This window comes from Anser cygnoides, chromosome 29 (assembly GCF_040182565.1).
Source record: "Anser cygnoides isolate HZ-2024a breed goose chromosome 29, Taihu_goose_T2T_genome, whole genome shotgun sequence".
NCBI lineage: Eukaryota > Metazoa > Chordata > Aves > Anseriformes > Anatidae > Anser > Anser cygnoides.
Window position 1 is genome coordinate 2,586,169 of NC_089901.1, and position 27,116 is coordinate 2,613,284.

The 27,116-nt window shown below is 66.2% G+C and overlaps 3 protein-coding genes across 6 annotated transcripts in view; 1 reads left to right on the top strand and 2 right to left on the bottom strand.

Moving 5' to 3' along the window:
- Positions 1-896: 896 nt before the first annotated feature.
- On the top strand, positions 897-4,128 carry LOC136787404 (uncharacterized; the record flags this gene model as incomplete). The annotated part of the gene is given in 3 exon segments (XM_066984592.1): positions 897-1,342; positions 1,393-2,048; positions 4,097-4,128. Coding segments are annotated over 3 exon segments (1,134 nt in total), but the record flags the coding sequence as incomplete, so codon positions are not given.
- Positions 4,129-5,003: 875 nt separating this feature from the next.
- Positions 5,004-11,916, bottom strand: SHKBP1 (SH3KBP1 binding protein 1). The gene is given in 19 exon segments (XM_066984593.1): positions 5,004-5,068; positions 5,445-5,622; positions 6,420-6,550; positions 6,656-6,834; positions 7,738-7,834; positions 7,925-8,080; positions 8,177-8,347; positions 8,941-9,057; positions 9,142-9,229; positions 9,307-9,422; positions 9,506-9,696; positions 9,783-9,867; positions 9,957-10,112; positions 10,197-10,218; positions 10,220-10,278; positions 10,380-10,512; positions 10,624-10,669; positions 11,649-11,702; positions 11,798-11,916. Coding segments are annotated over 19 exon segments (2,097 nt in total). The 5' UTR covers positions 11,851-11,916.
- A 623-nt stretch (positions 11,917-12,539) lies between these two features.
- Positions 12,540-27,116, bottom strand: part of SPTBN4 (spectrin beta, non-erythrocytic 4) — a 32,027-nt gene continuing 17,450 nt past the window's right edge. For 3 of the 4 annotated variants that reach the window (XM_066984746.1, XM_066984747.1, XM_066984748.1), the window contains exons 20-35: positions 24,409-24,669; positions 22,064-22,288; positions 21,454-21,543; positions 21,070-21,348; positions 20,833-20,963; positions 20,439-20,643; positions 19,174-19,799; positions 18,131-18,269; positions 17,966-18,050; positions 17,663-17,859; positions 16,665-17,065; positions 16,150-16,219; positions 15,773-16,059; positions 14,595-14,768; positions 14,443-14,485; positions 12,540-12,903 (exon numbers count right to left, since the gene is read on the bottom strand). In XM_066984746.1, the coding sequence (XP_066840847.1) occupies positions 12,757-12,903; positions 14,443-14,485; positions 14,595-14,768; positions 15,773-16,059; positions 16,150-16,219; positions 16,665-17,065; positions 17,663-17,859; positions 17,966-18,050; positions 18,131-18,269; positions 19,174-19,799; positions 20,439-20,643; positions 20,833-20,963; positions 21,070-21,348; positions 21,454-21,543; positions 22,064-22,288; positions 24,409-24,669 (3,360 nt within the window). In that variant the 3' untranslated portion in view covers positions 12,540-12,756. The remainder of the gene's footprint in view (positions 12,904-14,442; positions 14,486-14,594; positions 14,769-15,772; positions 16,060-16,149; positions 16,220-16,664; positions 17,066-17,662; positions 17,860-17,965; positions 18,051-18,130; positions 18,270-19,173; positions 19,800-20,438; positions 20,644-20,832; positions 20,964-21,069; positions 21,349-21,453; positions 21,544-22,063; positions 22,289-24,408; positions 24,670-27,116) is intronic. The other variant, XM_066984749.1, reaches the window with a different exon arrangement.

The window sequence follows — 27,116 nt, forward strand, 5'->3', positions numbered from 1 at the left end:
TGGGGAGGGACATATGGGGGGGCACCGGGGGGCACCTCGGGGGGGGCAACCTCTGGGAGGGGGACATTTGGGGGGCACCTCGGGGGGCACATTTGGGGGGACACGTGGGGGAGGGACATATGGGGGGTACCTGGGGGGGACGACATTTGGGGGGGGCACCTGGGGGGGCACCTTGGGGAGGGACATATGGGGGGGCACCTGGGGGGGGGGGGGCATTTGGGGGGGCACATGGGGGGCACCTGGGGGGCACATTTGGGGGGGGGGCACCTCTGGTGGGGGGTCACAGGGCATCTGGGGGGGGTCAGGGGATGGGATAGGGGGTCCTGGGGGGGGCACTGGGTACCCTGCGGGGGGTCCATGGGGTATTGGGGGGGGGGGGGGGGCCGTGGTGTCCGGGGGGGGGCCCAGGCCGCAGCCCCGGGTGCCGGAGCAGCACCAGGGGCCCAAAATGGGGGGGGGGGGGCGGAGCAGGGTGCCGGGGTGCCCCCCCCCCCCCAGCACCACACCGCCTCCAAGGGGGGGGCCAAGACAGGGGGTGGTGCCCCCCCCCCCGGCCCCGTGCTTGGCGGGGAGCCCCCGGCCGCGCTCCAAGGCCCTGGGGCCCCTCGGTTACGAATTCCCGGAGCTGCCCCCCCCGCCCCCCCCCCCGCCCCCCCCCCCCCTTTTGTGTTCCTCGCCCGGGGGGGGCGATGAGCTCATGGCGGAGCGTGGGTGGGACGCGGCCCCACCTCCCCCGCGGGGCCCCCCCCCCCCCCCCCCGGCCATGCCAGGAGCTGGGTGCAGGTGCACCCCCACCCCCCCAATGCCCCCCCCCCATTTCGGCGCACCCCATTACCCCCCCGCGGACCCCCCTCACCCCATACCCCCCCACCCCGTATAACCCCCCCATACCCCCCCGTAACCCCCGGCCCCCTCCATACCCCCAACTCCCCCCATCCCCCCTTACCCCCAATCGCCCCCCACTGCCCCCAGGACCCCCCCACCCCCACCCCCACTCCATAACCCCCAGGACCCCCCCTCACCCCCGCACCCCCCCACCCCCACCCCCACTGCCCCCCTTGCCCCCCACGCCCCCCCACCCCACAACCCCTCCCAGGACCCCCCCACCCCATACCCCCCCCCCCCTTCCCCCACTCCCCCCGCTCCCCCGTACCCCCCACCCCTCACCCCAAATTCACCCCCCACCCCCCCACTGCCCCCCTTGCCCCCCCACGCCCCCCCCCCACCCCACAACCCCCCCAGGGCCCCCCAGGACCTCCCCCCCCACCCCACAACCCCCTCCCAGGACCCCCCCACCCCCCCCCACCCCATACCCCCCTTCCCCCGCTGCCCCCGTACCCCCCGACCCCCTCACCCCAAATTCACCCCCCCAACCCCACAACACCCCGAGGGCCCCCCAGGACCCCCCCCCCCACCCCCCACCCCCCCTTCCCCCCTTCCCCCGTAGCCCCCCCACCCCCTCACCCCAAATTCACCCCCCACCCCCCCACTGCCCCCCGCCCCACCCCCCCACTGCCCCCCTTGCCCCCCCTACCCCCCTAACCCCCCAGCCCCCCCTCCCCCTACCCCCCCCCCCACCCCCACACCCCACCCCCCCCCCCACTGCCCCCCTGCCCCCCCTTGCCCCCCCCCCCCACCCCCCCCCCCCCACCCCACCCCCCCCCCGGACCCCCCCCCCCCCCCCCTTCCCCCCCCCCCCCCCCCCCCCCTTCCCCCCCCCCCCACCCCCGCCCCCCCACCCCCCCACCCCCACCCCCCTTGCCCCCCGCCCCCCCCGCCCCCCCCCCCGCCCCCCCCCCCCCCCCCCCCCCCGGGACCCCCCCCCCCCCCCCCCCTTCCCCCGCCCCCCCCCCCCCCCACCCACCCCCCCCCCCCCCCCCCCCCCCCCACCCCCCCCCCGCCCCCCCACTCACGCAGCCGGAAGCCCCCCCGCCCCCCGCCGCTCTCCAGGGCCGTGGCGTTGCCCGGCTCGCAGCGGGGGCGGCACACGGCGGCCGTGAAGAGGACGCGGAGCCGGGGGGGCCGGGGGCCCCGGGGGGGGTTTCGGGGTGGGGGCCCCCCACGCCGCCCCCCCCAGCAGCAGCAGCAGCAGCGGCAGCGGCGGGGCCATGCCCGAAGCCTCCGGGGCGCGGCGGCTCCGAGCCGGGGCTGGGCTGGGGCCGCCGCAAGGGGACGGGGACGGGAGCGGCCCCCCCCCCCCCCGCGGCCCCCCGCGGCGCGATTTTGGGTGGGTTTTTATTTATTCTTTTATTTTTTTTTATTTTTTTTATTTTTTTTAGTTTTCTCCCTCGCTTTTTTTTTTTTTTTCGGGGGGAGGAAGGGGAAGGAGGGGGAGGGGGAAGGGGGGTGGGGGGGAAGGGGGGGTCGTGGACACGGGAGGGGACATAGACACGGGGGGGGACATGGGGGGGGACGTGGACACGGGGGGGACATGGGGACACGGGGGGGACATGGACACGGGGGGGACATGGACACGGGGGGGACATGGACACGGGGGGGGGACATGGACACGGGGGGGGTGTGGGGACACGGGGGGGGGACATGGACACGGGGGGGGACATGACACGGGGGGGGGAAGGGGGTCGTGGACACGGGGGGGCGTGGGGACATGGGGGGACATGGACACGGGGGGGACACGGACACGGGGGACGGGGGACATGGGGGGGACACGGACACGGGGGACGTGGACACGGGGGGGACATGGACACGGGGGGGTGTGGGGACACGGGGGGGACATGGACACGGGGGGGACGTGACACGGGGGGGGACATGGACACGGGGGGACACGGGACACGGGGGGGGACGTGGACACGGGGGGGACATGGACACGGGGGGGGGGGGACACGGGGGGGGACATGGACACGGGGGGGGGACGTGGACACGGGGGGGGACATGGACACGGGGGGGACGTGGACACGGGGGGGGACATGGACACGGGGGGGACGTGGGGACATGGGGGGGACACGGACACGGGGGGGACACGGACACGGGGGGGGGACATGGACACGGGGGGTGTGTGGGGACACGGGGGCGGGGACATGGACACGGGGGGGACATGGGGGGGTCGTGGACACGGGGGGGACACAGGGACACGAGGGGGACGCGGGGAGGGATGGGGGGACACGGGGGGGGGACATGGACACGGGGGGGCCGTGGGGACACGGGGGGGGGACATGGACACGGGGGGGGACAGGGACATGGCGGGGGGGGGGGGACCCGGGGGACCCTTGGGGGACACTGGGGACCCTCGGGGACACGGGAGGCCCAGGGACACGGGGGCACCCTGCGGGGGGGACACCCCGCCAGCCCCCCCCCCCCCCCCCCCCCCGCCAGCTCCCACCCCCAGGGGGCCCCCCCGTGTCCCCCCCCCCAGCCGGGGGTGACGTCACCCGGAAAATCCTCGTCACCCTGCGCCGGGGGCACCCCGTCCCCCCCCGCCCCACGGGGGACCCCATAAAGAACCCCCCGCCCCACGGGGGACCCCATGAGGAGCCCCCCCGCCCCACGGAGCGCCCCCGGACCCCACCGGGGGCCCCCTGCACAACCCCCGTAGGGGACCCCGCATCGCGTAGGGGTGCCCCCAGACCCCACAGGGGACCCCACATGTCCCAGGGGAGCCCCCAAACCCCATAAGGGACCCCATATCCCATAGGGGACCCCATAAGGAGCCCCTCCCCACAGGGGACCCCATATCCCATAGGGACCCCATATCCCATAGGGACCCCATATCCCATAGGGACCCCATAAGGAGCCCCCCCCCCAGGGGACCCCATATCCCATGGGGGACCCCAGAAGAAGCCCCCACACCCCGTAAGGGACCCCATATTACATAGGTACCCCATAAGGAGCCCCCACACCCCGTAAAAGACCCCCATAAGGAGCCCCCACACCCCGTAAGGGACCCCATATCCCATAGGGGACCCCAGAAGAAGCCCCCACAGCCCATAGGGGACCCCACATTACATAGGTACCCCATAGGAAGCCCCCCCCCCAGGGGACCCCATATCCCATGGGGACCCCATAAGGAGCCCCCACACCCCATAAAAGACCCCAATAAGGAGCCCCCACACCCCACAAGTGACCCCATATCCCATAGGGGACCCCAGAAGAAGCCCCCACACCCCGTAATGGACCCCACATTACATAGGTACCCCATAAGGAGCCCCCCGACAGGGGACCCCATATCCCATAGGGACCCCATATCCCATAGGGACCCCATAAGGAGCCCCCACACCCCACAAGTGACCCCATATCCCATAGGGACCCCAGAAGGAGCCCCCACAGCCCATAAGGGACCCCACATTACATAGGTACCCCATAAGGAGCCCCCCCACAGGGCACCCCATATCCCATAGGGACCCCATAAGGAGCCCCCACACCCCATAAAAGACCCCATATCCCATAGGGGACCCCAGAAGCAGCCCCCACAGCCCATAGGGGACCCCACATTACATAGGTACCCCATAAGGAGCCCCCCCCCCAGGGGACCCCATATCCCATAGGGACCCCATAAGGAGCCCCCACACCCCACAAGTGACCCCATATCCCATAGGGGACCCCAGAAGCAGCCCCCACAGCCCATAGGGGACCCCACACTACATAGGTACCCCATAGGAAGCCCCCCCCCAGGGGACCCCATATCCCATGGGGACCCCATAAGGAGCCCCCACACCCCATAAAAGACCCCAATAAGGAGCCCCCACACCCCGTAAGGAGCCCCCCCCCCCCAGAGGACCCCATATCCCCCAGGGGTACCCCCAAACCCCATAGGGGACCCGGGGGGCGGGGGGGCGGCTTGGGGTGCCCCCACCCCACAAAGACACCGCACCGCAGCCATTTTCACCCCATTTCTTTCCGGGTACAAAACCGCGCCCGCGCCACGAAACCGGTACAAAACCCCCCGGGACCCCCCCCCAAACCCCAAATTTTAGGGGGTCCCCACTTTTTGGGGGGGTCCCCAATTTTTTTTTTGGGGGGGGGGTCCCCAATTTTGGGGGGGGGTCCTAAAGCACTTGGGAAGCGGGGAAACGAGTCCTGGATAGTGGGGGGGGGGTCCTGGGGGGGGGTCCTGGGGGGCAAAGATGATGATGAAGATTATGGGGGGGGCCAGGACCCCCAAAGACCCCCCGGACCCCCGTGGGACCCCAAAATGCCCCCCCCGGACCCCAAAATGCCCCCCCCAACCCTGCTGAGTGATGGGGACACGTGGACCCCAAAGCGCCCCCCCCCCCAAAAAAATTGGGGACCCCCCCCCAATAAAAACCCATCCCAAAGTCCATAAAGGGGGAGGGGGGCGCAGAGGCAGCCCCCCCCCCCCCCCCCCCAGCTCAAAACGAGGTCTCGTTGAGCCGGGATTTGGGGGGCACCGGGGGCCACGGGGACCCCGTCGGGGGCAGCGGCCGCGGGGGGGGGGCAGCGGGCGGGGGGCGCTTGCCCCCCCCTGCCCCCAGGCCGGGGGGCGTGGGGGGGCTTGGGCGCGGGCCAGCTCCTGGCAGCGCTCCACGAAGCTGGGGGGCGGCGGGGGGGGGCGGCGGCGGCAGCGGGGTGGGGGGTTGGGGGCCCCCCCCCCCCGCCGCCTTTGGGGGCTTCTCCTGGGTCCCGTCGCTGCCTTGGGAGTGGAGGCTGTGGAAGAGGGGGGGCACGGTGAGGGGGGGGGGTGCGGGGGGGGGAGAAAAGGGGGGCAATGAAATTGGGGGGGGGGGACAATCGAAACCAGGGGGAACAACCCAAAACTGGGGGGAAACGACCTAAAATTGGGATGGGGGGCACCGAAAACGGGGGGGAACAACCCGAAATTGGGAGGGGGGCACACAAACTGGGGGGAACCCAAAATTGGGATGGGGGGCACCTGAAAGGGGGGGACCAACCCGAAATTGGGATGGGGGGGGCACGCAACTGGGGGGAACCCAAAATTGGGGGGAACAACCCCAAATTGGGATGGGGGCACCCAAAAGGGGAGGGACGACCCAAAATTGGGAGGGGGATACCTAAAACTGGGGGGAGGGGGGGGACTCAAAATTGGGAAGGGGGAGGCACCCAAATTTAGGGGGGCAAAATTGGGGGAACTCCCAAAACTGGGGGGGGCACCCAAAATTGGTGGGGAAACCCCAAAATTGGGAACTCTAACACCCAAAACGGGATAAAACGCCCAAAACTGGGAAGGGGGGGCACCCAAATTTAGGGGGAGGACCCAAATTTAGGGGAGGACCCAAATTTAGGGGAGGACCCCCCCAGTTTATTTTTTTTTTTTTTGGGGGGGGGGGGGGGGGGGCACCCAAATTTGGGAAGGAAGGAGGTGGGGGAACACCCAAGATCGGGTAGGAGGAACGTGGAGGACACCCCAAATTGGGGAAATCACCCAAATTTTGGGGGAAAACCACCCGATTTTTTTTTTTTTGGGGGGGGGGGGGGGTCCGTACCTGGTGGTGGAGCCCCGGGGGTCCCGGGGGGCGACGGAGGCGGCCGGGGCTGAGCTCGGGGGTGCGGACGAGGGCCAGGTCGCACTGCTCCAGCTGCTGCAGCAGCTCCCGCTCCGTGGGGCCTCCGCCCTCTACGGGAGGCCACCGGTGAGGCCGAGGCCACCACGGCGAGGTGGGGGGGGGACACGGGGACAAGGACCCCCCCCCCCGGGGCAGGGGGGTGGGGTCACCCTTACCTGGGGGCTTCCCCAGCATCTCCATGGCGGTGGTGAGGTCCCAGAGCTGGAGGCTGCCGTTGGCGTGGCCGGTGAGGAGGCAGCGGCGAGGCCGGGAGCCGATGCGCCGCGAGGCCTCGCACTCGTGGACGGTGAAGGCCGTGATGGCCGAGCCGTCCACCGCCCGCACCTCGCAGATCCTTTTTTTTTTGGGGGGGACGGGGAACGACACGTGAGGAGATTGGGAGCGGGGGGGGACACGGAGGTCTCGGGGGAGGCCCGTGGCGGCCTCCCCGGAGACCTCCGGGGGCCCTCGGAGGCCGCTGGGGAGGCTTAAAGGGTTTGAGGGGCCTCCTGAAGGGTTGTGGGGGGCCTCTAAAGGTCTTAGTGGGCCTCTACGGGCTCGTGGGTGGGCCCCCAAAGGCCCTTCATGACCATCGATGGGCCCCCAAAGACCTTTGGGGCCTCCCAGTGACCACTGATGGGTCCCCAAAGACCTTTGGGGCCCCCCAATGACCACTGATGGGTCCCCAAAGACCTTTGGGGCCCCCCAATCCCTGAATGACCTTTGGGGGCCTCCCATCGATGGGTCCCCAAAGACCTTTGGGGCCTCCCAGTGACCATCGATGGGTCCCCAAAGACCTTTGGGGCCCCCCAGTGACCATCGATGGGCCCCCAAAGACCTTTGGGGCCCCTCAGTGACCACCGATGGGCCCCCAAAGACCTTCAGGGTCCCCCAAAGACCTTTGGGGCCCCCCAGTGACCATTGATGGGTCCCCAAAGAGCTTCAGCCCCCCCCAAAGACCTTTGGGACCCCCTTAATGACCATCATTGGTCCCTCAAAGACCTTTGGGGCCCCCCAATGACCACTGGGACCCCTCAATGACCATTGATGGGCCCTCAAATACATTTGGGGCCCCCCAGTGGCCATCACCAGGCCCTCAAAGACTTTTGGGGCCCCCTTAATGACCATTGATGGTCCCCCAAAGACCTTTGGGGCACCCCAATGACCATCGATGGTCCCCCAAAGACCTTTAGCGCCCCCCAAAGCCAACTGGAGGCCCCCCAAAGCCCCAGGGGGCACCCCGAAGCGCCCCCCTCACCTCTTTCCGGTGGATGACAGCCTCACGAAGACCTGGCAGGCGTCGGGCACCACCTTCTGGATGAAGACCTGCTGCTCGTCACGCTCCCCGAAGGGCCCTGCCGGTACCGTGGGGGCTCAGCACCGGGCTCGGTGTCCCCGCGGGGACAATGTCCCCGCGGACAACGTCCCCCACCCTGTCCCCGTACCGATATCGGTGCCGGCGGCGCAGCCGGCGTGGCCGTCAACGTCCTCCAAGGCCAAGACCTTGAAGGAGGCCAACGGCGTGGAGCCGGGTTGGGTGGAGATCATCCCGCGGAAGCGCGTCACCGTCCAGGTCCGCACGTGGTTGTTGTCGGCGCACACTGGGGGGGGGGGGACGACGAGGGACGGGTGACAACGTGGGGAGGGGGGACACACGCGGGTGCCCCGCGTCCCCGAGGGGTCGCCGCGGCACCCACCGGAGATGAGGTGCTTCTCCGACAGCATGATCTTGGTGACGGGGCTGCGATGCACGGTGAAGGTCTGGAAGAGCTGGGGGCCCGAGCCCACCGTCTCGGGGTGCTGCACGATCACCCGCACCACGCCCGAGCTGGTGCCGTAGGCGATCTCGATCCAGTTGCCGCTGTCACCTGGGAAGAGACCCGAAACGGTCGCTTTTCGGCCCAAAAAAAAGCTTAGTTGGGCGGCAGTTCCTGGTTGAGATGCGGAGGGCTCGGAGAAGAGCTCGTCAGGATGTCCCCAGGGTGGTGGCACCTCCGCGGGGTGACGAGGACTCAAGAGCTAGGCCGGGAGGTGGCACAAGGACGTCCCCAGGATGATGGGGACCTCCTCGAGGTGACGGGGACCTCCCTAGGGTGACAAGGACCTCCTCGAGATGACGGGATCCTCCACAGAGTGACAAGAACCTCCTTGAGGTGATGACGACCTCCCTAGGGTGATGGGGACCTCCCCAGGGTGACGGGGACCTCCTTGAGGTCACGGGGACAACGCCAGGAGGTGGCAAAGGACCTCTGCGAGGTGACGAGGACCCCCTCGAGGTGACGGGGACATCCCTAGGGTGATGAGGACCTCCTCGAGGTTACAAGGACCACACCAGGAGGTGGCACAAGGAGCTCCTCAGGGTGACAAGGACCTCGTCGAGAAGATGGGGGCCTCCCTAGGGTGACAAGGATCCCCCCCCAGAGGTGACAAGGGCCCCTCTTGAGGTGACAAGGACGCTCACTGCTCTTGGGCGTGAGGTAGACGCTGAGTGCGGTGACGGCGTCCTCCGAGGGGTCGCGGTACAGCTCGGTCACCAGCAGGTCGTTGTCCTTCATGCGCAGGGGAAACTTCTGGACGTCTGCAGGACGGGGCGGGGACCGTCACCGCGGGCCACCGGGGCCACCCCCGGTTGTCCCCGCGGTGTCCCCAAGGGCCTCCTCACCCACGTAGTAGATGGAGCCGTTGTTGCAGCCGAGGAGGAGGAAGGTGCCGGCGGCGTCGTAGCTGTTGATGGGCACCACGTCCTGGATCTGCGGCGGGGGAGGATGAGGAGGGACCCCCCGGTGGCGTCACCTCCCCCCGGCTTGTCCCCAAGGCCACCGCTCACCTGCCAGTGCTTGGTGACGGCGTTCCAGACGCCGATCTTGCCCGTGTGGCTGGCGGCGATGAGCTGGTTGCCCACGAAGAAGACGGCCTCCACGGGGACGCCGAGGCGGAAGACGCCTTTGGGTGCCGGGACGCGAGACGTTGGGGTGACACGTTGGGACACGGGGACGTCCCCCGGCGTCCCCGAAAGCGCCACCCACCGATCTCGCTGCCGTCGCCGTCGCCCTGCAGGGCCCAGAGGATGATCTCGCTGCAGGACGCCGCCGCCACCATCTTGTCGTGGTCGCCCAAGGGGCCGCCCAGGACCTTGGCGTTGAGGGCGACGCGCTCGATCACCCAGTCCAGCCGCGGGCTGCAGAAGGCCTGCTGCCACCCCGACGTCTCCTTCAACCTGGGGATGAGGGGACGTCGGGGACGCTGAGGGGACGGCGGGGACGCCCCCGGGTGCTCCCCCCACCCCCCACCCCAAGCACCCACCTGTAGCAGACGAGGAACTGCGCGTAGGCCACGGCGATCCAGTTGTGGTGGCCGCACACCACGCGCACCATGCCAGCGTCACCCGCTGCGGGACAACGCGGGGGGGGGGGGTGTCACCGGGCTCGGTGGCACCCTGGGGGGGGTGGCACCCACCCCGCCGTCACCCATCCTTACCCGTGGGGGGGGCTCGGTCGTCCCCGAGGCGCCCCAGGAGCCCGGCGGCGTGCCCGGGGTTGGGGGGCATGGTGTTGCTGCGGCGCACCGGCGCTCGTTCCCCGGGGGGCCGCGGCCCCCCGACGCTGTGCCGGCTGCGGCGTTTGGCCGGGAGGGCTGCGGTGGGGAGGGGAGGGCGGCGTCACCACCCTGAGGACCGGTGGCACCCCTTGGTGTCCCCCCCCCCCCCCCCCAAGTCACCTGGAGGCGGCAGGTAGCCGTTTGAAGAGGACGCTGCCGCAGGACGAGCGGTCCAGCTCCTCGCGCAGCTGCAGGCGGCGGACTTTGGGGGGGCCAAAAAAAAAAGGGGGGGGGGGGACGTGAGTCCGTGTCCCGTGTCCCTCTCCCCGCCCCATGTCACCGTGACCCCCCCCGGGGCGTCACCGAGGGGGGTGATGCCGTAGAACTGGGCCTCGTGCAGCAGCAGGGGGGTGGCGACGCCGCGGGGGTCGAGCTCCTTGGTGCGGAGGAAATTGAGGATGGGGGCGAAGACGGTGGGGTCGCGGTCGATGAAGATCTGTGGGGGGGGGGCGGGGGGGCATAAAAATGAGGGGGGGGGCATGAAAATGGGAGGGGGGGGCTTAGGGAGGGGTCTCGGTAAGGGGGGAGGGGGGTTTGGGGCGCTCACCGCTCCCGTCTCATCGCGCAGGGTGGAGATGCGGCCGCTCAGGAGGCTGCGGGGGGGGGGGGGACGGGAACAAAGGTCAGCGCCCCCCCCCCGGCCCCAGAGAACCCCCCCCAGCCCCTCAGAGACCCCTCCAGCCCCCCCCCCAGCTCCCCATAACAGCCCCCCAAGCCCTTAGATACCCCGCCAACCCCTCCTGGGACCCCCCCACGACCCCTCCCCAATCCCTCCTGGGACACCCCCCAACCCCTTACGACCCCCCGAGCCCACCTCAGGACCCCCCGAGACCCCTTCAGGACCCCTCGAGACCCCCCCCCCCGCTCACCAAGACCCTCCAGACCCCCCCCCCCCCCAAATCCCTCATGGGACCCCCCCCAGCCCCTTACAACACCCCCAGATCCCCTCGGGACCCCCGAGACCCCTCCCCAACCCCTCCTGGAACCCCCCCGGCCCCTCAGGACCCCCCCCCACGACCCCCCCAGGACCCTCCAGCCCCTCAGGACCCCCCCCGCCCCCCCCACATCCCCCCAGGATCCCTCCTGGGACCCCCCCCCAACCCCTCAGGACCCCCCCAGGACCCCTGAGACCCCCCCAAACCCCTCCTGGAACCCCCCCGGCCCCTCAGGACCCCCCCCCCCACGACCCCCCCAGGACCCTCCAGCCCCTCAGGACCCCCCCGCCCCCCCACATCCCCCCAGGATCCCTCCTGGGACCCCCCCCAACCCCTCAGGACCCCCCCAGGACCCCTGAGACCCCCCCCAAACCCCTCCTGGAACCCCCCAGCCCCTCAGGACCCCCCCCCCCAACCTCCCCAGGACCCTAAGACCCCCCCAACCCCAACCCCTCCTGGGACCCCCCCCCGACCCCCTCAGCACCCCCCCCACGACCCCCCCGGCCCCCCCACGACCCCGGAACCCCCCCCCGGACCCCTCCTGGGACCCCCCCCAACCCCTCAGGACCCCCCCAGCCCCCCCAGGACCCTCCCAGCCCCTCCGGACCCCCCCCCAGGACCCCCCCGCCCCCCCCACCTAGAGAAGAAGGAGTCGGGGATCCAGGTCAGGGTCTGCCGGGAGGTGCTGAACCTGCGGGGGGGGGCACGGGGGGGGGGTGTCAGGTCCCGGGGGGGCCCCGAGGGGGTCCCGGGGGGTCCCCGGGGGGGTCCCGGCCCCTCACGCGCCTCCTGCCGCCCACGTTCAGCTCCACCACCTCGGCCCCGCCCGGCCCCGCCATGGCCGCGGCGGCCGCCGCCGCTCGCCCTCATTGGCCGCCCGCCGCCGCTCGCCCCGCCCACCGCCGGCCTCCCATTGGGTGCCGCCGCCGGAGGCCGCGGGTTTATTGGAGGGAGCTCGGCGCGCCGCGCGGCGATTGGCCGAAGGGGGGGGAGGAGGGGCGGGGATATCAGGGAGAGGGGCAGCCTCTTAAAGGGGCAGGCGCAGCATTTAGCGGGGAAGGGGGGGGGGTGCAGCTGTTTTTGGGGAGAAAAGCAGCGATTTTGGGGGGGGCGCTTTCATGGGGGGGGGGGTCACGGGCTTGGGGGGGGTCAGCTCCGTCCCCCCGCTCCGCAACCCCGCCCCGAGGTCCCTTCCCTCCCGCCAGGCCCCCCCCAACCCCATAGGTCCCCCCCCAAAAAAGGGCCCCCCCCCCCGAGTCCCCCCCCCCCCCAACACAACACTCGGACGCCTCCATTTCTTGCGGGGGGGGGGCAGTTTATTACATTTGTACATTTATCACAGCGCGGGGGGGGGGGGGGAACGGACGGAGCGGGGGGGGGAGGCTGTTTCAATTAATTATTTTTTGGTTAATTTCCTGGCTTTTGGTAAAATCTTTACAAACTCTGCCCCCCACCCCCCCGCCCCCCAAAAAAGGGGGGTGGCCCCCCCAAAAGTGATGGGACCTTCCCCCCCCCCCCCCGGGGCTCTATGGCTTGTGCATGGGATGGGGGGGGGCCGGGAGACCCCCGGAAGGGTGGGGGGGGGCGAGGGGTCCACCCCGGCCCCGTGGCCTCGCCCCCTCCCCAAATTATTGGGGGGCGGGGGGGTTGAAAAAATTTGGGGGGGGGGGGCGGGGAGCAGAGCGAGAGGGGTCCTCCCGCCTCCCCCCCTCCCGCCGCAATGGGAAGCGGTAGGGGCGGAGACGTCACTTCCGGCGGCGCTCCGCCCCCTCCCGCCGCGGCCCCCCCTCGTCGGTTGATGACGTAGTGGTGGGCGGGGCCGCGGCGCGCGCAATCTCCGCGTGCTCCCGCGCGCTGGCCGCCAGGGCGCGCAGCCAGGCGCGCATCTCCTCCTATTGGGGAGGGGGTCGCGGGGGGGGCCGGGGGGGGTGAAAGCCGCGAGGAAACGGGAAATAAAGCAATAGTAAAAAGGGAAAGTAAAAGTGGGATTCAAAAATGGGGGGTGGGATGGGGAAAAAGGGGGAAAAAAAAAAAAATAACCGAAAAATGGGTAGGAAAAAACCGCGGGGGAATGTATTAAACAGTGCAAAAAATTGCAAAATATGCAAAAAATGGCAAAAGAAAAGCAAAAAGGCCAACGAAGCAACAAAAGAAATCGAGAAAAGCACAATAAAAAATGGAAGAAATGCAAAAAAAAAAAAAGTGCGAAAAAAACACAAGAAACGAAAACACAATCAAAAAAAAAAAACCAACAAAAATTTAAAAATGTAAGAAAGGCAAAAATAACCACAAAAACACAAGAAATGCAAAAATAGCCACAAAGGAAGCCACAAAAAAGCAAAAGAAAACACAAAATATGTAACAAAAATTTAACCCCCCCACGTCCCACCCTTAAAAAGAAATGAAGCCCCCAAAAACTGACCCAATTCGATCCCCCCAAAATGTACCTAAATCCCCAAAATCTCCCTAATTGCCCCTTAAGCCCCAAAGACCCCCTCAAATGCTAATTAAAGAAAAACAAAAACAGGAAAAGACCCCAAACCCACACAATTATCCCTCGAAACCCCAAATCCCAAATAAATCCCTAACCACCCTAAATAATAATTATATCAATTAAAAAAAAGTGAAGAGACCCGAAAGCCCCAAAATTATCCTCCAAAATTACCCCCCCAAAACTGCCAGAAATAATAATAAAAAACAACAAAAAGTCTCCAAATCCCCCCAAAATTCCGTCCAAACCCTCTCCAAACCCCACAGAAACCCTCAAACCACCAAAAAGAATTATATAAAAAAAATGAAAACCACAAAAAGACAGCCAAACCACTGTAATTACCCCACATATTACAAAGAAAGCCCCGAACCTCCAAAAATAATTATAAATTACCAAATCAACAAAAACCAAAGACTCCAAAACCACTGAAACTACCCCCCAATCCCAAAGAAAGCCCCAAACCTCCAAAAATAATAATTATAAAAACCACAAATCAATAAAAAACAGACTCTAAAACCACTGAAATTACCCCCCCAAATCCCAAAGAAACCCCCAAACCTCCAGATATAATTAAAAATAAAAAACCACAAATCTTTAAAAAACAGTCTCCAAAACAACTTAAATTAGCCCCAAAATAACCCCCAAACCCCAAAGAACCTTCCAAAACTCCAAAAAATAATTAAAAAAAAAAAAAAGACCCAAAAGCCCCCAATCCCCCCAAATCCCCCCTAAACTCTCCCCCCATTCCAATCTCCCCAAACCCCAATGGAGCCCCCAAACCTCCAAAAACATCAATGAACGCCCCCCAAACAACCCCAAAACCCCACAAAAAGACCCCAAACCCCCCAGTCTCACCATAATCCCACCAAATCTTCCCCCAAACCCCCCAAATCTCCCCCCCAAAAACCTCAAATCCCCCTCCCCAACTCCTCGGGCCTACCTCATCCTTGGCCTGCAGCAGGAACTCGCTGCCGTCACCGGTCCTATGGGGGGCAACGGGGGGGGCTTCAACACCCACCCCCCCCTACACCCCCTGACCCCAAGACTCCCCCCGTTGCCCCCCCAAACCCCGAAGCCCCCCCCGACACCCACCGCAGCTTGAAGACGTTCTTCTTCTTCTTGTAGTCGGCGGCCACCTCGCTGATGGCCTGGTGGAGGCTGAGGGGGGGCTCACCCCCATGGGTGCTGCCACTCGCCGGGCCCTTGGCGTCCTTGTAGAAGGCCAGGTCGCCCTTGCTCAGCACGCAGTAGAGGTTCACCCAGGACCTGGGGGGACAGAGGGGGGCTGTGGTGGGACCCCAAGGGTGGGGGAGGCTTTGGGGGGCAAGGAGAGGCCCAAGCCATCGATGGGTGCTTGAGTGGTGGGGGTCTTGGTTCGTTGGTGGGCAAGTTGTGGAGTTTTGTTGTTGGTGGGCAGCCAAATTGTGGAGTTCTGTCGTTGGTGGGCAACCAAATCGTGGAACTTCTCCTCCGTTGATTGGCAACCAAATTGTGGAGCTCCATCATGGTTGGGGACCCGAATTGTGGAGTTTCGTTGTTGACGGGCAACCAGATTGTGGAGTTTTATCTTTGATGAACACCCAAATCGTGGAGCTCCATCATGGATGGGCACCCAAACTGTGGAGTTTCATCATTGATGGGCACCCAAATCATGGAGCTTCATCGTTGATGGGCAACCAAATTGTGGAATTTCATTGTTGAGGGGCACCCAAATTGTGGTTTCATCGTTGATGGGCACCCAAATCGTGGAGCTCCTCCACCATTGATGGGCACCCAAATTAAGGAGTTTCATCGTTGATGGGCAACCAAACTGTGGAACCCTCCACCATTGATGGGCACCCAAATTGTAGAACTTCTCCATCGATGGACACCCAAATCCTGGAGCTTCTCCTCCATCGATGGCACTCAAATCGTGGAGCTCCATCATGGATAGGCACCCATATCGTGGACCTTCTCCACCACTGATGGGCACCCAAGTTATGGAGTTTCATCACTGATGGACAACCAAATCATGGAGGTCCTCCACCATTGATGGGCACACCAATCATGGAGCTTCTCCATCGATGGCCACCCAAATCCCAGAGCTACTCCACCATCAACAGGCCCCCAAATCACGGTGCTCCCTTGCCAAAGATGGGCCCCCAAATGATCGTGACACCTCCGATCGGTGGCGCCCGAGCGCTGATGGATCCCCTCCGCTGTTGGACCCCCAAACCACTGGGACCCCCAAACCGCTGAGACCCCCGCCTTCTATGCCCAACCCCACCGACCTGTTGGACGCCTTCTTGTTGGGCCCGTCCAGCTCGTGCTTGCGGAAGAGGAACCCCTCGTGCTGCACCGTGTGGCTGGGGGGCGGCGGCGGGGGGGCGCTGCTCTGGGCGGGGGCCGACCTCGACCTCCGGGCCTCCCCCGGCCCCCCCTGGCCGGGCTCCTTGGGCCGGGGGCGCCGACGGGGTTTGGGGCGGTCGCGGGCACGGGGCCGGTCTGGCCGCGGGGTCCTCTCCGGTAGGACCTCGACACCATTGGGAAGGCGGCCGGGGGACTCGCGGTCCCGGGGCTAGGGAGGGACACACACACACGGAGGTCAGGGGGAGGCTCGGGGGGGCGGTCCTTGAGGCTGGGGGACGTGAGGATGGGCGGCACTCACCAGTGCTGGGGAGGGGGCGGTGGCTTCCTTCTCCTGGAGCTGCTCCACGATGTCGGCCAGGGTGGCTTTGCTGGTGGGGAGCGGGGACGGGGCAAGCTTGTCCCTGTCCCTGTCCCTGTCCCGTCCCCATCCCTTCCCAATCCCTATCCCAATCCCATCCCACCCCAAACTCCATCCCAATCCCATCCCCATCCCCATCCCAATCTTTTCCCGTCCCATCCCATCCCATCCCATCCCATCCCATCCCATCCCATCCCCATCCCATCCCATCCCATCCCATCCCATCCCATCCCATCCCCATCCCATCCCAATCTACATCCCCATCTCCATCCCCATCCCCATCCCAATCTCCATTCCCATCCCATCCCAATCCCACCCTAATCCCCATCCAAATCTCCATTCCCTTCCCCATCCCAATCCCATCCCATCCCCACCCCGTCCCCAATCCCATCCCCACCCCAATCCCAATCCCAGTCCCAATCCCAATCCCACCCCAATCCCAATCCCACACCCACCCGTGCCGGGGCCCCTCCTGCTCGCTGGACTCCTGCCTCTCCATCCTCCGCTCCCTCCTCTCCCTCCGCCGCTCCAGCAGCCCCGTCTTCCCCTCCCCGATGTCCCCCCCGCCACCGTCACCCTTGGGTGCCACCGGCGCCTCGGTGGTAACGGCAGCGGGGGTGGCAGGGGGGGTGTCCCCGTCCCCGTCCCCCTCCCGCACCCGGTCCAGCTTGGGCTGGAGCCTCTCGGGACGCAGCTCCTGCCGCACGTAGGCGACACGGGGCTCCGGCCGGGCACGGGGGGTTTCGGGGTGTTCATCCCCCGCGGGGCGCGAGGGTGCTGGGGGTTCTCCCAAAAATTTGCGCCCCAAAAGCGGCGTGGCTGGCTGCTTGCTCTGCTCTGCTTTCAGCTTCTCCAGCTGTGGAGGGGAAGGGGGGGTGAGATGGGGCATTTATGGGGGATCTCGATGCCTTGGGGGTCTCCTTGATTTGGGCTTCTCCATGCCTTGGGGTTCTCCATGCATTAAGGTCCTCCATAATTTAGGATTCTCCATGATGTAGGGTTCCCCATGATTTGGGGTTCTCCACGCATTGAGGTTCTCCATAATTTAGGATTCTCCATGATGTAGGGTTCCCCATGATTTAGGATTCTTCATAATGTAGGGTTCCCCATGATTTGGGGTTCTCCATAATTTAGGGTTCCCCATGACTTGGTGTTCACCACAAATTGAGTTCTCCATAATTTAGGATTCCCCACGACTTGGTGTTCATGATACATTGAATTCTCCATAATTTAGGTTTCCCTGTGATTTGGGGTTCTCCATAATTTAGGATTTCCCATCATTTCAGATTCTCCGTAATTTAGGATTCCCCGCGACTTGGTGTTCACCACGCATTGAGGTTCTCCATGACTTAGGGTTCTCCTTCCTATGGGGTTCCCCGCACGCCGTGTCGGCTCCCCACGCCCCAGGGGGCTGCTCCCCACCCCTGGGGTTCCCAGGGCGGGGGTCCCGTACCGTGGTGAGGCGGCGCAGGGAGCTGAAGCGCTCCTCCCAGGCGGCGGCCGCCTTGCGGAAGGCTTCGTGGCGCCGGATCAGCTGCTCCACCTCGTCCACGCTGCTGCCCAGCTCCTGGCTCTTCAGCAGCGGCTCCTGCGCCGTCAGCCACGCGTCGGCCACCACCGCCTCCTGGGCGAACTGGTGGACCTCCAGCACTGCGGGACAGACGGACGGACGGATGGACGGACAGAAGGACGGACGGCGTGCCCGGTTCCCCGTCCTCCCAGCCTCCGGGGACGTCCGACCCCGTCCCGCGCTCACTTTGCTGCAACCACTCCCAGTGCTTGTCCCACTTCTCCGCCAGCTCCTTCTTCTTCGCCAGCAGCTTCTCCGCCAGGGCTTTGATCTGGAGGAAAAGGGGGGGGATCCGATGTGAGCCAGGACCCCCCCACCGATGCCGCCGATGCCCCCCAGCGCCCCCGGCACCTCGTCGGCCGCGGGGCTCTTGGCGAGGATGAGGGTCTTGCCCAGCTCCAGGCAGGCGGCGATGCTCTTGCTGCGGGCTTCCATCTCGCTCTTCAAGCCCTGGTGGAAGTTCATCAGCACCTCCACCGAGGAGACGTCCCTGCGGGGGCAGGGGGGGACACGGGTTGTGGCACCAAGGGGGGAAACGTGGGGAGAGAGGTCGTGAGCTTGGAGGGGGCGTTGGGGTCTTCGGTGGCGTGGATGGGGCAGGACACGGGACCTTGGGATGGGAAGGGACATGGGTGACACCAGCACCATGGGTGGGACAGGATATGGGACCTTGGGGTGGGATGGGACACAGGTGACACCAACGTCATGGGTGGGACAGGACGTGGACTTTGGGATGGGACAGGATAGGGGTAACACCAGCTCCATGGGTGGGAGAGGACAGGGGTGACACCAATCCATGGGTGGGACAGGACATGGGACCTTGGGATGGGACAGAACAGGACAGGGATCCTTGGTGCCACAAATGGGATGGGACACGGGTCCATGGGATGGGTCACGATGGGGTCCTTGGGATGGGACAAGACACGGGGCGTTGGGATGGACACGGATCCTCAGCTCCATGGGTGGGGTCAAAATGTGGGGTGCTTGGGATGGGGACAAATTGGGATGGGGACAAAATTTGGGCCCTTGAGTCAGGGACAATTTGGGATGGGGACAAAATGTGGGTGCTTGGGATTGGGACAAACTGGGATGGGGACAAAATTTGGGCCCTTGGGACAGGGACAAATTGGGATGGGGACCCAATGTGGGTGCTCGGAATGGGGACGAAATGCGGGTCCTTGGGATGAGGACAAATTGGGATGAGGACAAATTGGCATGGGGACAAATTGGGATGAGGACAAATTGGGATGAGGACAAATTGGGATGGGGACACAACGTAGGCCCTTGGGACGCGGACAACGCACAGCCCCATGGCCAGACCAGACCAGGGCTCCTGGGGCTGATCCCTCTCCTGTGTCCCCGTCCCCACGGGGGGCCGAGGAGCCCCCCCCAACCTGGGCTTCTCTCCGGCGCCGATCTGGCAGAGCACGCCGTCCATCCAGGACACCAGGTCGCGCACGGTGCCGGCGAAGCGGACGCGGTCGGCGGCGCTGGCCACGTGCAGCCGGCACTCCTCGCAGGCGCCCAGCAGCTCCTTCCAGGCGCTCAGCACCTCCTGCTCCCGGCTGGCGATGGCCTCGGCGTTGTCCCCGGCGTAGACGGTCCTCAGCTGCGCCGCCCCCTCCTGGAGCTGCCGGATTTGGCCCACCAGCACCTCCACGTCGTGCTCGAAAGCGCCCAGCGCCCGCTGCAAGGCCCCGGCCGAGGCCCGCGGCGCTTCCTTGGCCGCCAGCTCGGGGAGGCGCCGCCGTTTCTCCTCGATCTGCCCCAAAAGCTCCTTGCAGTCGCTGAAGAACTTGTGGAGCTCGTGGGAGGCGGCCAGGAGCTGCGCCCGCGTCTCCATCAGCTCCAGGAGGTCGGCCCAGGCCTCGTTGACGCCGTCCTTCCACTCGGCGATGGTGGCGGCGTCGGCGTGGCCGTAGTCGATCAGCTCGTCCACCATCTGGTTGACGGCCGAGATGCGCTCCTGCCCCACACTGCCCGTCTCGCTGGCGAACTCCAGGAACTTCTCCTGCAGCAGCTGGGGGGGGGGACGGGATGGAGGTCAGGGGGGGCGCTGGGGACGGGGGACGGGACCGCGGCGTGGGGCTGGGGTTGCGGTGCGTGGAGCAGGGACGGCGCCAGGAGCACCGGCGTGGGATGAGGACGGCCCCAGGAGCCCCAGGATGGAGCAGGAAGAACCCCAGGACCCCCGGAATGGGACAAGGACAGCCCCAGGACCCCCAGGATGGGACAATGACAACCCCAGGACTCCCAGGATGGGACAAGGACAACCTCAGGACCCTCAGCACGGAGCAGGGACAGCGCCAGGACCAACAGCATGGGATGAGGACAGCCCCGGGACCCCCTGGATGGAGCAGGAAGAACCCCAGGACTCCCAGGATGGGACAAGGACAGCCCCAGGACCCTCAGCATGGGACAAGGACAACCCCAGGACCCTCAGCACAGAGCAGGGATAAATCCAGGACCCCCAGCACGGGACAAAGACAACCCCAGGACCCCCAGGATGGAGCAGGAACAGTGCCGGGACCTCCAGAACGGAACAAGGACGCTCCCGGGCCCCCCAGCATGGGACAAGGACAGCCCCCGGCACCCCTACCGCGAACCGGGGACGGCCCCAAGACCCCCCAGCCCTCCCCACAAGCCCTTCCCCGCTCACCGTGACGTGCTCGTAGTCCTGCCCCAGCTCGGGCGAGCCGGCCACCACCTCCTTCTCGGCGATCCAGTGCTCCAGCTCGCCCACCTCGCGGCCGAGCTGGTAGAGCCAATACTGCTGCTCCAGCTTGCCCTTGCGCTCCTCCACCAGCTCCTTCAGAGACACGTACAGCCGGTCAACCTGCGACTGCCGCCGGCTCACCTGCTCGCTGGGCACGGACGGGGGGACGGGGGGACGGGGGGAGCGGGAGGAAGGTTGGGGGGGGGGGGGACACAGAGCGCCCGGTGAGCACCCGGCTCCCCCCCCCCCCGGCTTCAGGCTTTGCGGGGGTTGCGGTTGCTGGGGGGGTGGGGGTGGGGGGGCGGGGGGCGAGGTTGCGGGGGGGTCCTGCGCCCACCTCTGGGGGTGCCCCAGCTCCAGCAGGGCTCGGCACTGGCGCGAGAGCTGGGCGATGCTCTCCTCGTAGTTCTCCACCGTCTGCTCCGTCTGCAGGTGCTTCTTCAGCAGCTGCAGGGTGCTCTGCTCATCCTTGGGCACGGACGCGGCGGATTTAGCCTGGGGACTGGGGGGGGGGGGGTCTCCAACCCCGAAACCCGCCCCCCCCCCCCCCGCCCCCCAAGTTTTCCGCCGCCACCTTGCCCTTCTCCTCGCTCATCAGCAGCAGCTCCTGCTCGCCCAGCCACGACTCCACCTCGGCCACGTCGAAGTAGTACTGCTCCAGCTGGAAGGCGGCGTCCAGCGCCTGCTGCCGCCGCTCCGCCTGCTCCTGCAGCTCCCCCCAGGCCCCCCCCAGGCGCTCCAGCAGCCTCCGCACCCCCTCGGCCTCGGGGCTCTTGATGGAGGCCACGGCCGCCGCGCGCTCCAGCACCTCGTCCACGCGGGGACGGTGCACCTGGATCTCCCGGCGGAGGTTCTGGGCGGGGGGGGGAAGAGGGTGAAGAAAGGGGGTGGGTGTAGGGGGGTGGACCCCCCCTAAATGATGTTGGGGCCCCCCCCCCGGCCTCGGCGCTGGCCTCACCTGGTTCTTTTTGATGAGCTGCTGCACGGTCTGCAGGTTGGTGCCCAGGTCCTGCTGCGTGGCCAGGGGCAGGCGGTCCTGGACCCAGAGCTGGGGGACGGGAGGGGATGGGACTGGGTCCTGTCCTGGTCCTGTACCGGTCCTGGTCCATCCCCATCCCATCCCCATCCCCATCCCATCCCACCCCATCCCATCCCATCCCCATCCCCATCCCATCCCACCCCATCCCAATCCCAGTCCCCATCCCCATCCCAATTCCCAACCCAATTCCAATCCCATCCCCACCCCAATTCCATCCCCATTCCCATCCCACCCCAATCCCACCCCCCATCCCAATCCCGTCCTCATCCCCACCCCAACCCCATCCTCACTCCAGTGCCATCCCCATCCCAATCCCATCCCCACCCCAATCTCAATCTCAATCCCATCCCCAACACAATCCCATCCCCATCCCCACTCCAATCCCACCCCAATCCCATCCCCACCCCAATCCCACCCCAATACCAATCCCACCCCAATCCCATCCCATCCCCATCCCCCCCCCACCCCAATCCCACCCCAATCCCAATCCCAATCCCAATCCCAATCCCCCCCCCAACCCCGTACTCACCACCTCGTCCTCCAGCTCGTGGCTGACCTGGTGCACCTCCTTGGCGGCCAGCAGGATCCTGCGGCGCTCCTTGAGGGGCTCGATCAGGCGGACGATGCGGGTGCCCACCGCGCTCTGCCGCTCGCCCACCGCCTCCGCGCCGGGGGCCTCAGGGGGCAGCGCGGCCGCCTGCGCCTGCAGCTCGCCCACCTCCTTGCACCACTCCTCCACCTGCGTCTCCATCGTCTGCGGGCGGCGGCGGGACCGTGGGCACCGGGGACGTGCCGGCACCGCGGCACCGGCAGCTCCGGGCAGCCTCGGCCGTGACTCAGCACCTGGCTGGGCTGCAGCGGGGCTGGGAGGGGGCTGCGGGGGGTGCTGAGCTCGGTGCAAGGGTGCTGAGCTCGGTGCAAGGGTGCTGAGCTCGGTGCAAGGGTGCTGAGCTCAGTGCAAGGGTGCTGAACTCGGTGCAAAGGTGCTGAGCTCGGTGCAGGGGTGCTGAGACCCTATTGCAACGTGGCTGAAAGCTCGCTGCAATGGTGCTGAGACCCTGCTGCAACGGGGCTGAGGGCTTGGTGTAAATGGTGCTGAGAGCCTGCTGCAGTGGTGCTGAGACCCTGCTGCAAATGGTGCTGAGTACTCAGTGCAAATTGTGCTGAGAGCTCGCTGCAATGGTGCTGAGCTCGGTGCAGTGGTGATGAGACCCTGCTGCAAAGATGCTGAGACCCTACTGCAATGGTGCTGAGCTCAGTGCAATGGTGCTGAGCTTGGTGCAAGGGTGCTGAGCTCAGTGCAGGGGTGCTGAGACCCTACTGCAATGGGGCTGAAAGCTCTCTGCAGTGGTGCTGAGACCATGCTGCGAATGGTGCTGAGAGCCCGCTGCAAAGATGCTGAGACCCTGCTGCAATGGTGCTGAGCTCACTGCAATGGTGCTGAGCTCGGTGCAGTGGTGCTGAGACCCTGCTGCAGTGGTGCTGAGCTCAGTGTAATGGTGCTGAGCTCGTTGCAGTGGTGCTGAGCTCATCGCAGTGGTGCTGAGCTCACTGCAGTGGTGCTGATCTCCCTGTGTGCGTGGTGCTGGGCCCCCATTGCAACCGGTGCTGAACCCCACCTGCAACCCCCCCAAATCCCCCCCAGGCCCCGCTTCAGTGACCCCAAATCTCCCCAAACCCCCCCTCCAACCGCCCCAAACCTCCCAAACCCCAATCCAACGACCCCAAACCCCCCTCCCTTGACCCCAAATATCCCCCAAACCCTCAACCAACGACCCCAACCCCCCCTCCAACACCCCCACACCCCCCAAACCCCCCTCCAATGACCCCAAATCCCCCCAAAACCCCCTCTCTTGACCCCAAGTATCCCCCAAACCCTCATCCAATGACCACAACCTCTCCAAACCCCAATCCAATGACCCCAACCCCCCCCAAAACCCCCCAATCCCCCCCAAACCCCAATCCAATGACCCCAAACCCCCTTCCAACCCCCCCACCCTCCCCAAACCCCAATCCAATGACCCCAAGCCCCAATCCAATGACCCCAAATCCCCCCAAACCCCCTCCCTTGACCCCAAATATCCCCAAACCCCAATCCAATGACCCCAAACCCCAATCCAATGCCCCCAAATCCCCCTAACCCCCCCTCCCTTGGCCCCAAATATCCCCCAAACCCCAATCCAATGACCCCAAACCCCCCTCCAATGACCCCAAACCCCCTTCCAACCCCCCCACCCTCCCCAAACCCCAATCCAATGCCCCCAAATCCCCCCAAACCCCCTCCCTTGACCCCAAATATCCCCCAAACCCCAATCCAATGACCCCAAACCCCAATCCAATGCCCCCAAATCCCCCCAAACCCCCTCCCTTGACCCCAAATATCCCCGAAACCCCAATCCAATGACCCCAAATCCCCCCAAACCCCCCTCCCTTGGCCCCAAATATCCCCCAAACCCCCCTCCAATGACCCTAAACCCCCTTCCAACCCCCCCCACCCTCCCCAAACCCCAATCCAATGACCCCAAACCCCCTTCCAACCCCCCCCACCCTCCCCAAGCCCCAATCCAATGCCCCCAAATCCCCCCAACCCCCCCTCCCTTGGCCCCAAATATCCCCCAAACCCCAATCCAATGACCCCAAACCCCAATCCAATGACCCCAAATCCCCCCAAACCCCCCTCCTTGGACCCCAAATATCCCCCAAACCCCAATCCAATGACCCCAAACCCCAATCCAATGACCCCAAATCCCCCCAACCCCCCCTCCCTTGGCCCCAAATATCCCCCAAACCCCAATCCAATGACCCCAACCCCCCCCAAACCCCCCCATCCCCCCCCCGAACACCCCCTTATCCCCCAACCCCCCCCCCCCCCACCTGCAACCTCCGGAGCTGGGTGCCGATGGCGGCGGGCTGGGCCCCCCCGGCCGCCCGCAGCTGCTCCTCGAGGCGGGCCAGGCGCTGGTCGAGCTCGGCGTAGCCGCGCTGCAGCCGCTCGGCAGCGCCCGCCGCCCGCAGCCGCTGCCCCCGCGCCTGGGCCGCGCTCTCCAGCTCCTGCCAGCGCTGCCGCACCGCCGCCAGCTGCGGGGCCACGGCCCCCGCCAGGGCCGGCTTGGCCTGCAGGAGCTGCTGGCCTTCCTGGGGGGGGGGGACGGGGGGACAGGGTGGGGACAGGGGGCGTGGGGACAGGGTGGGGACAGGGTGGGGACAGGGGACATGGGGATGGGGACGTGGGGACGTGGGGACGTGGGGATGTGGGGATGGGGAACGTGGGGATATGGGGATGTGGATGGGGACGTGGGGATGTGGGTGGGGACATGGGGACATGGGGATGGGGATGGGGACATGGGGACAGGGTGGGGACAGGGGGACGTGGATGGGGACGTGGGGACATGGGGATGGGGATGGGGACGTGGGGATGGGGATGGGGACATCATAGGGACATGGGGACAGGGTGGGGACAGGGGGGACGCGGATGGGGACGTGGGGATGTGGGGATGTGGGGATGGGGATGGGGACATGGGGATGGGGACATAGGGACATGGGGACATGGGGACAGGGTGGGGACAGGGGGACGCAGATGGGGACGTGGGGATGTGGGGATGGGGAACGTGGGGATATGGGGATGTGGATGGGGACGTGGGGATGTGGATGGAGACATGGGGACGTGGGGACGGGGACATAGGGACATGGGGACAGGGGGACGTGGATGGAGACATGGGGACGTGGGGATATGGGGGACAAGGATGGGGACATGGGGACAGGGGGACATGGGTGGGGACAGGGGGACGCGGACGGAGACATGGGGACATGGGGACAGGGGTCGTGGATGGAGACATGGGGACATGGGGATATGGGGGTGTGGATGGGGAAATGTGGACATGGGGACGGGGGACATGGATGGGGACAGGGGACGTGGATGGGGACATGGGGATGGGGATGGGGACATGGGGAGAGGGGGACATGGGTGGGGACAGGGGGACGTGGATGGAGACATGGGGATATGGGGGTGTGGATGGGGACAAAGTGACAGGGGGACATGGAGACATGGGGACGTGGATGGGGACAGGGGGCATGGGGATATGGGGACAGGGTGGGGGGACATGGGGATATGGGGACATGGGGACAGGAGGATGGGGGGGTCGTGGATGGGGACATGGGGTTGGGGGGATGTGGGGATGTGGGGACATGGATGGGGATGTGGGGACGTGGGTGGAGACATGGGGACAGGGGGATGTGGATGGGGACAGGGGGACAGGGGGACATGGATAAGGGACAGGGAGATGTGGGGATGTGGGGACAGGGCGGGGGGACATGGGGAAATGGGGACAGGGGGATGGGAACAGGGTGACGTGGGGACATGGATGGGGACAGGGGGACGTGGATGGGGACAGGGGGACGTGGGGACAGGGGGACGTGGGGACAGGGGGACGTGGATGGGGACAGGGGGACGTGGATGGGGACAGGGGGACAAGGAGGGGGTCAGGAGAATATGGGGGGGGAGAAGGGGACAGCGTTGGGGGGACACAGGGTGGGGGGACAGGGATGGTGACAAGGGGACACGGGGACAGACACACACCGCTCAAGGACCTTGCCAAGCCGGGGGGGGGGGGGTCCCGAAACCCCGAAACCACCCCACCTGGGGCATCCCCGTGTCCCCCCCCCACCCCCCCCCAACCCCCTGCTGTCCCCCTGTCCCCCCCCCCCCCCCGGTGTCCCCAATGTCCCCCCCCCATGTCCCCCCCCCCACGTCCCCAGCTCACGAGCGGCTGCGGCGGCTGCAGCGATTTTGGGCCGGGTGCAGCCGTGCGAGAGGGGAGCGCGGGCGGGGGGGGGGCGGGGGGGGGACGTGTGCGGGGGGGGGACATGGGACGTGTGCTCGGGGAGGGGGGGGGCACGCACGCGCACACACACGTGTGCCCGGGGGGAGATGTGGGGGGGGGCTGGCTGCGGATGGGGAGGGCCCCAAGGATGGGGACCCCCATCTGGGGGGGGCAGCAAGGGGGGGGGAGTAAGGGCGGGGGGCAATAAGGGGGGGCAATAAGGGGGTAAAATAAAGGGGGGGCAGCAAGGGGGGGCAATAAAAGGGGGGCAATAAAGGGGGGTAAAATAAAGGGGGGGCAATAAAGGGGGGCAATATGGGGGGGCAATAAGGGGGGACAATAAAGGGGGGGCAATAAAAGGGGGGCAATAAAAGGGGGGGCAATAAAGGGGGGACAATAAAAGGGGGGCAATAAGGGGGGGCAATAAAGGGGGGACAATAAAGGGGGTAAAATAAAGGGGGGGAATAAGGGGGGCAATAAAGGGGGTAAAAAAAGGGGGGGCAATAAGGGGGGCAATAAAGGGGGTAAAATAAAGGGGGGGGCAATAAAGGGGGGCAATAATGGGGGCAGTTTGGGGGTAGCAGGTTGGGGGGGGTGGTTTTGGGGGGGTGCAATTTTTTGGGGGGATGCAGTTCTGGGGGGGCAGTTTTTTGGGGGGCAGTGGGGGTATATACAATTTTTTGGGGGGGGTATTTAGGTTTTGGGGGGGGCACCCGGGGAGATGCATTTTTGGGGGGGTGCAGCTGGGGGGGGGGGGCGCAG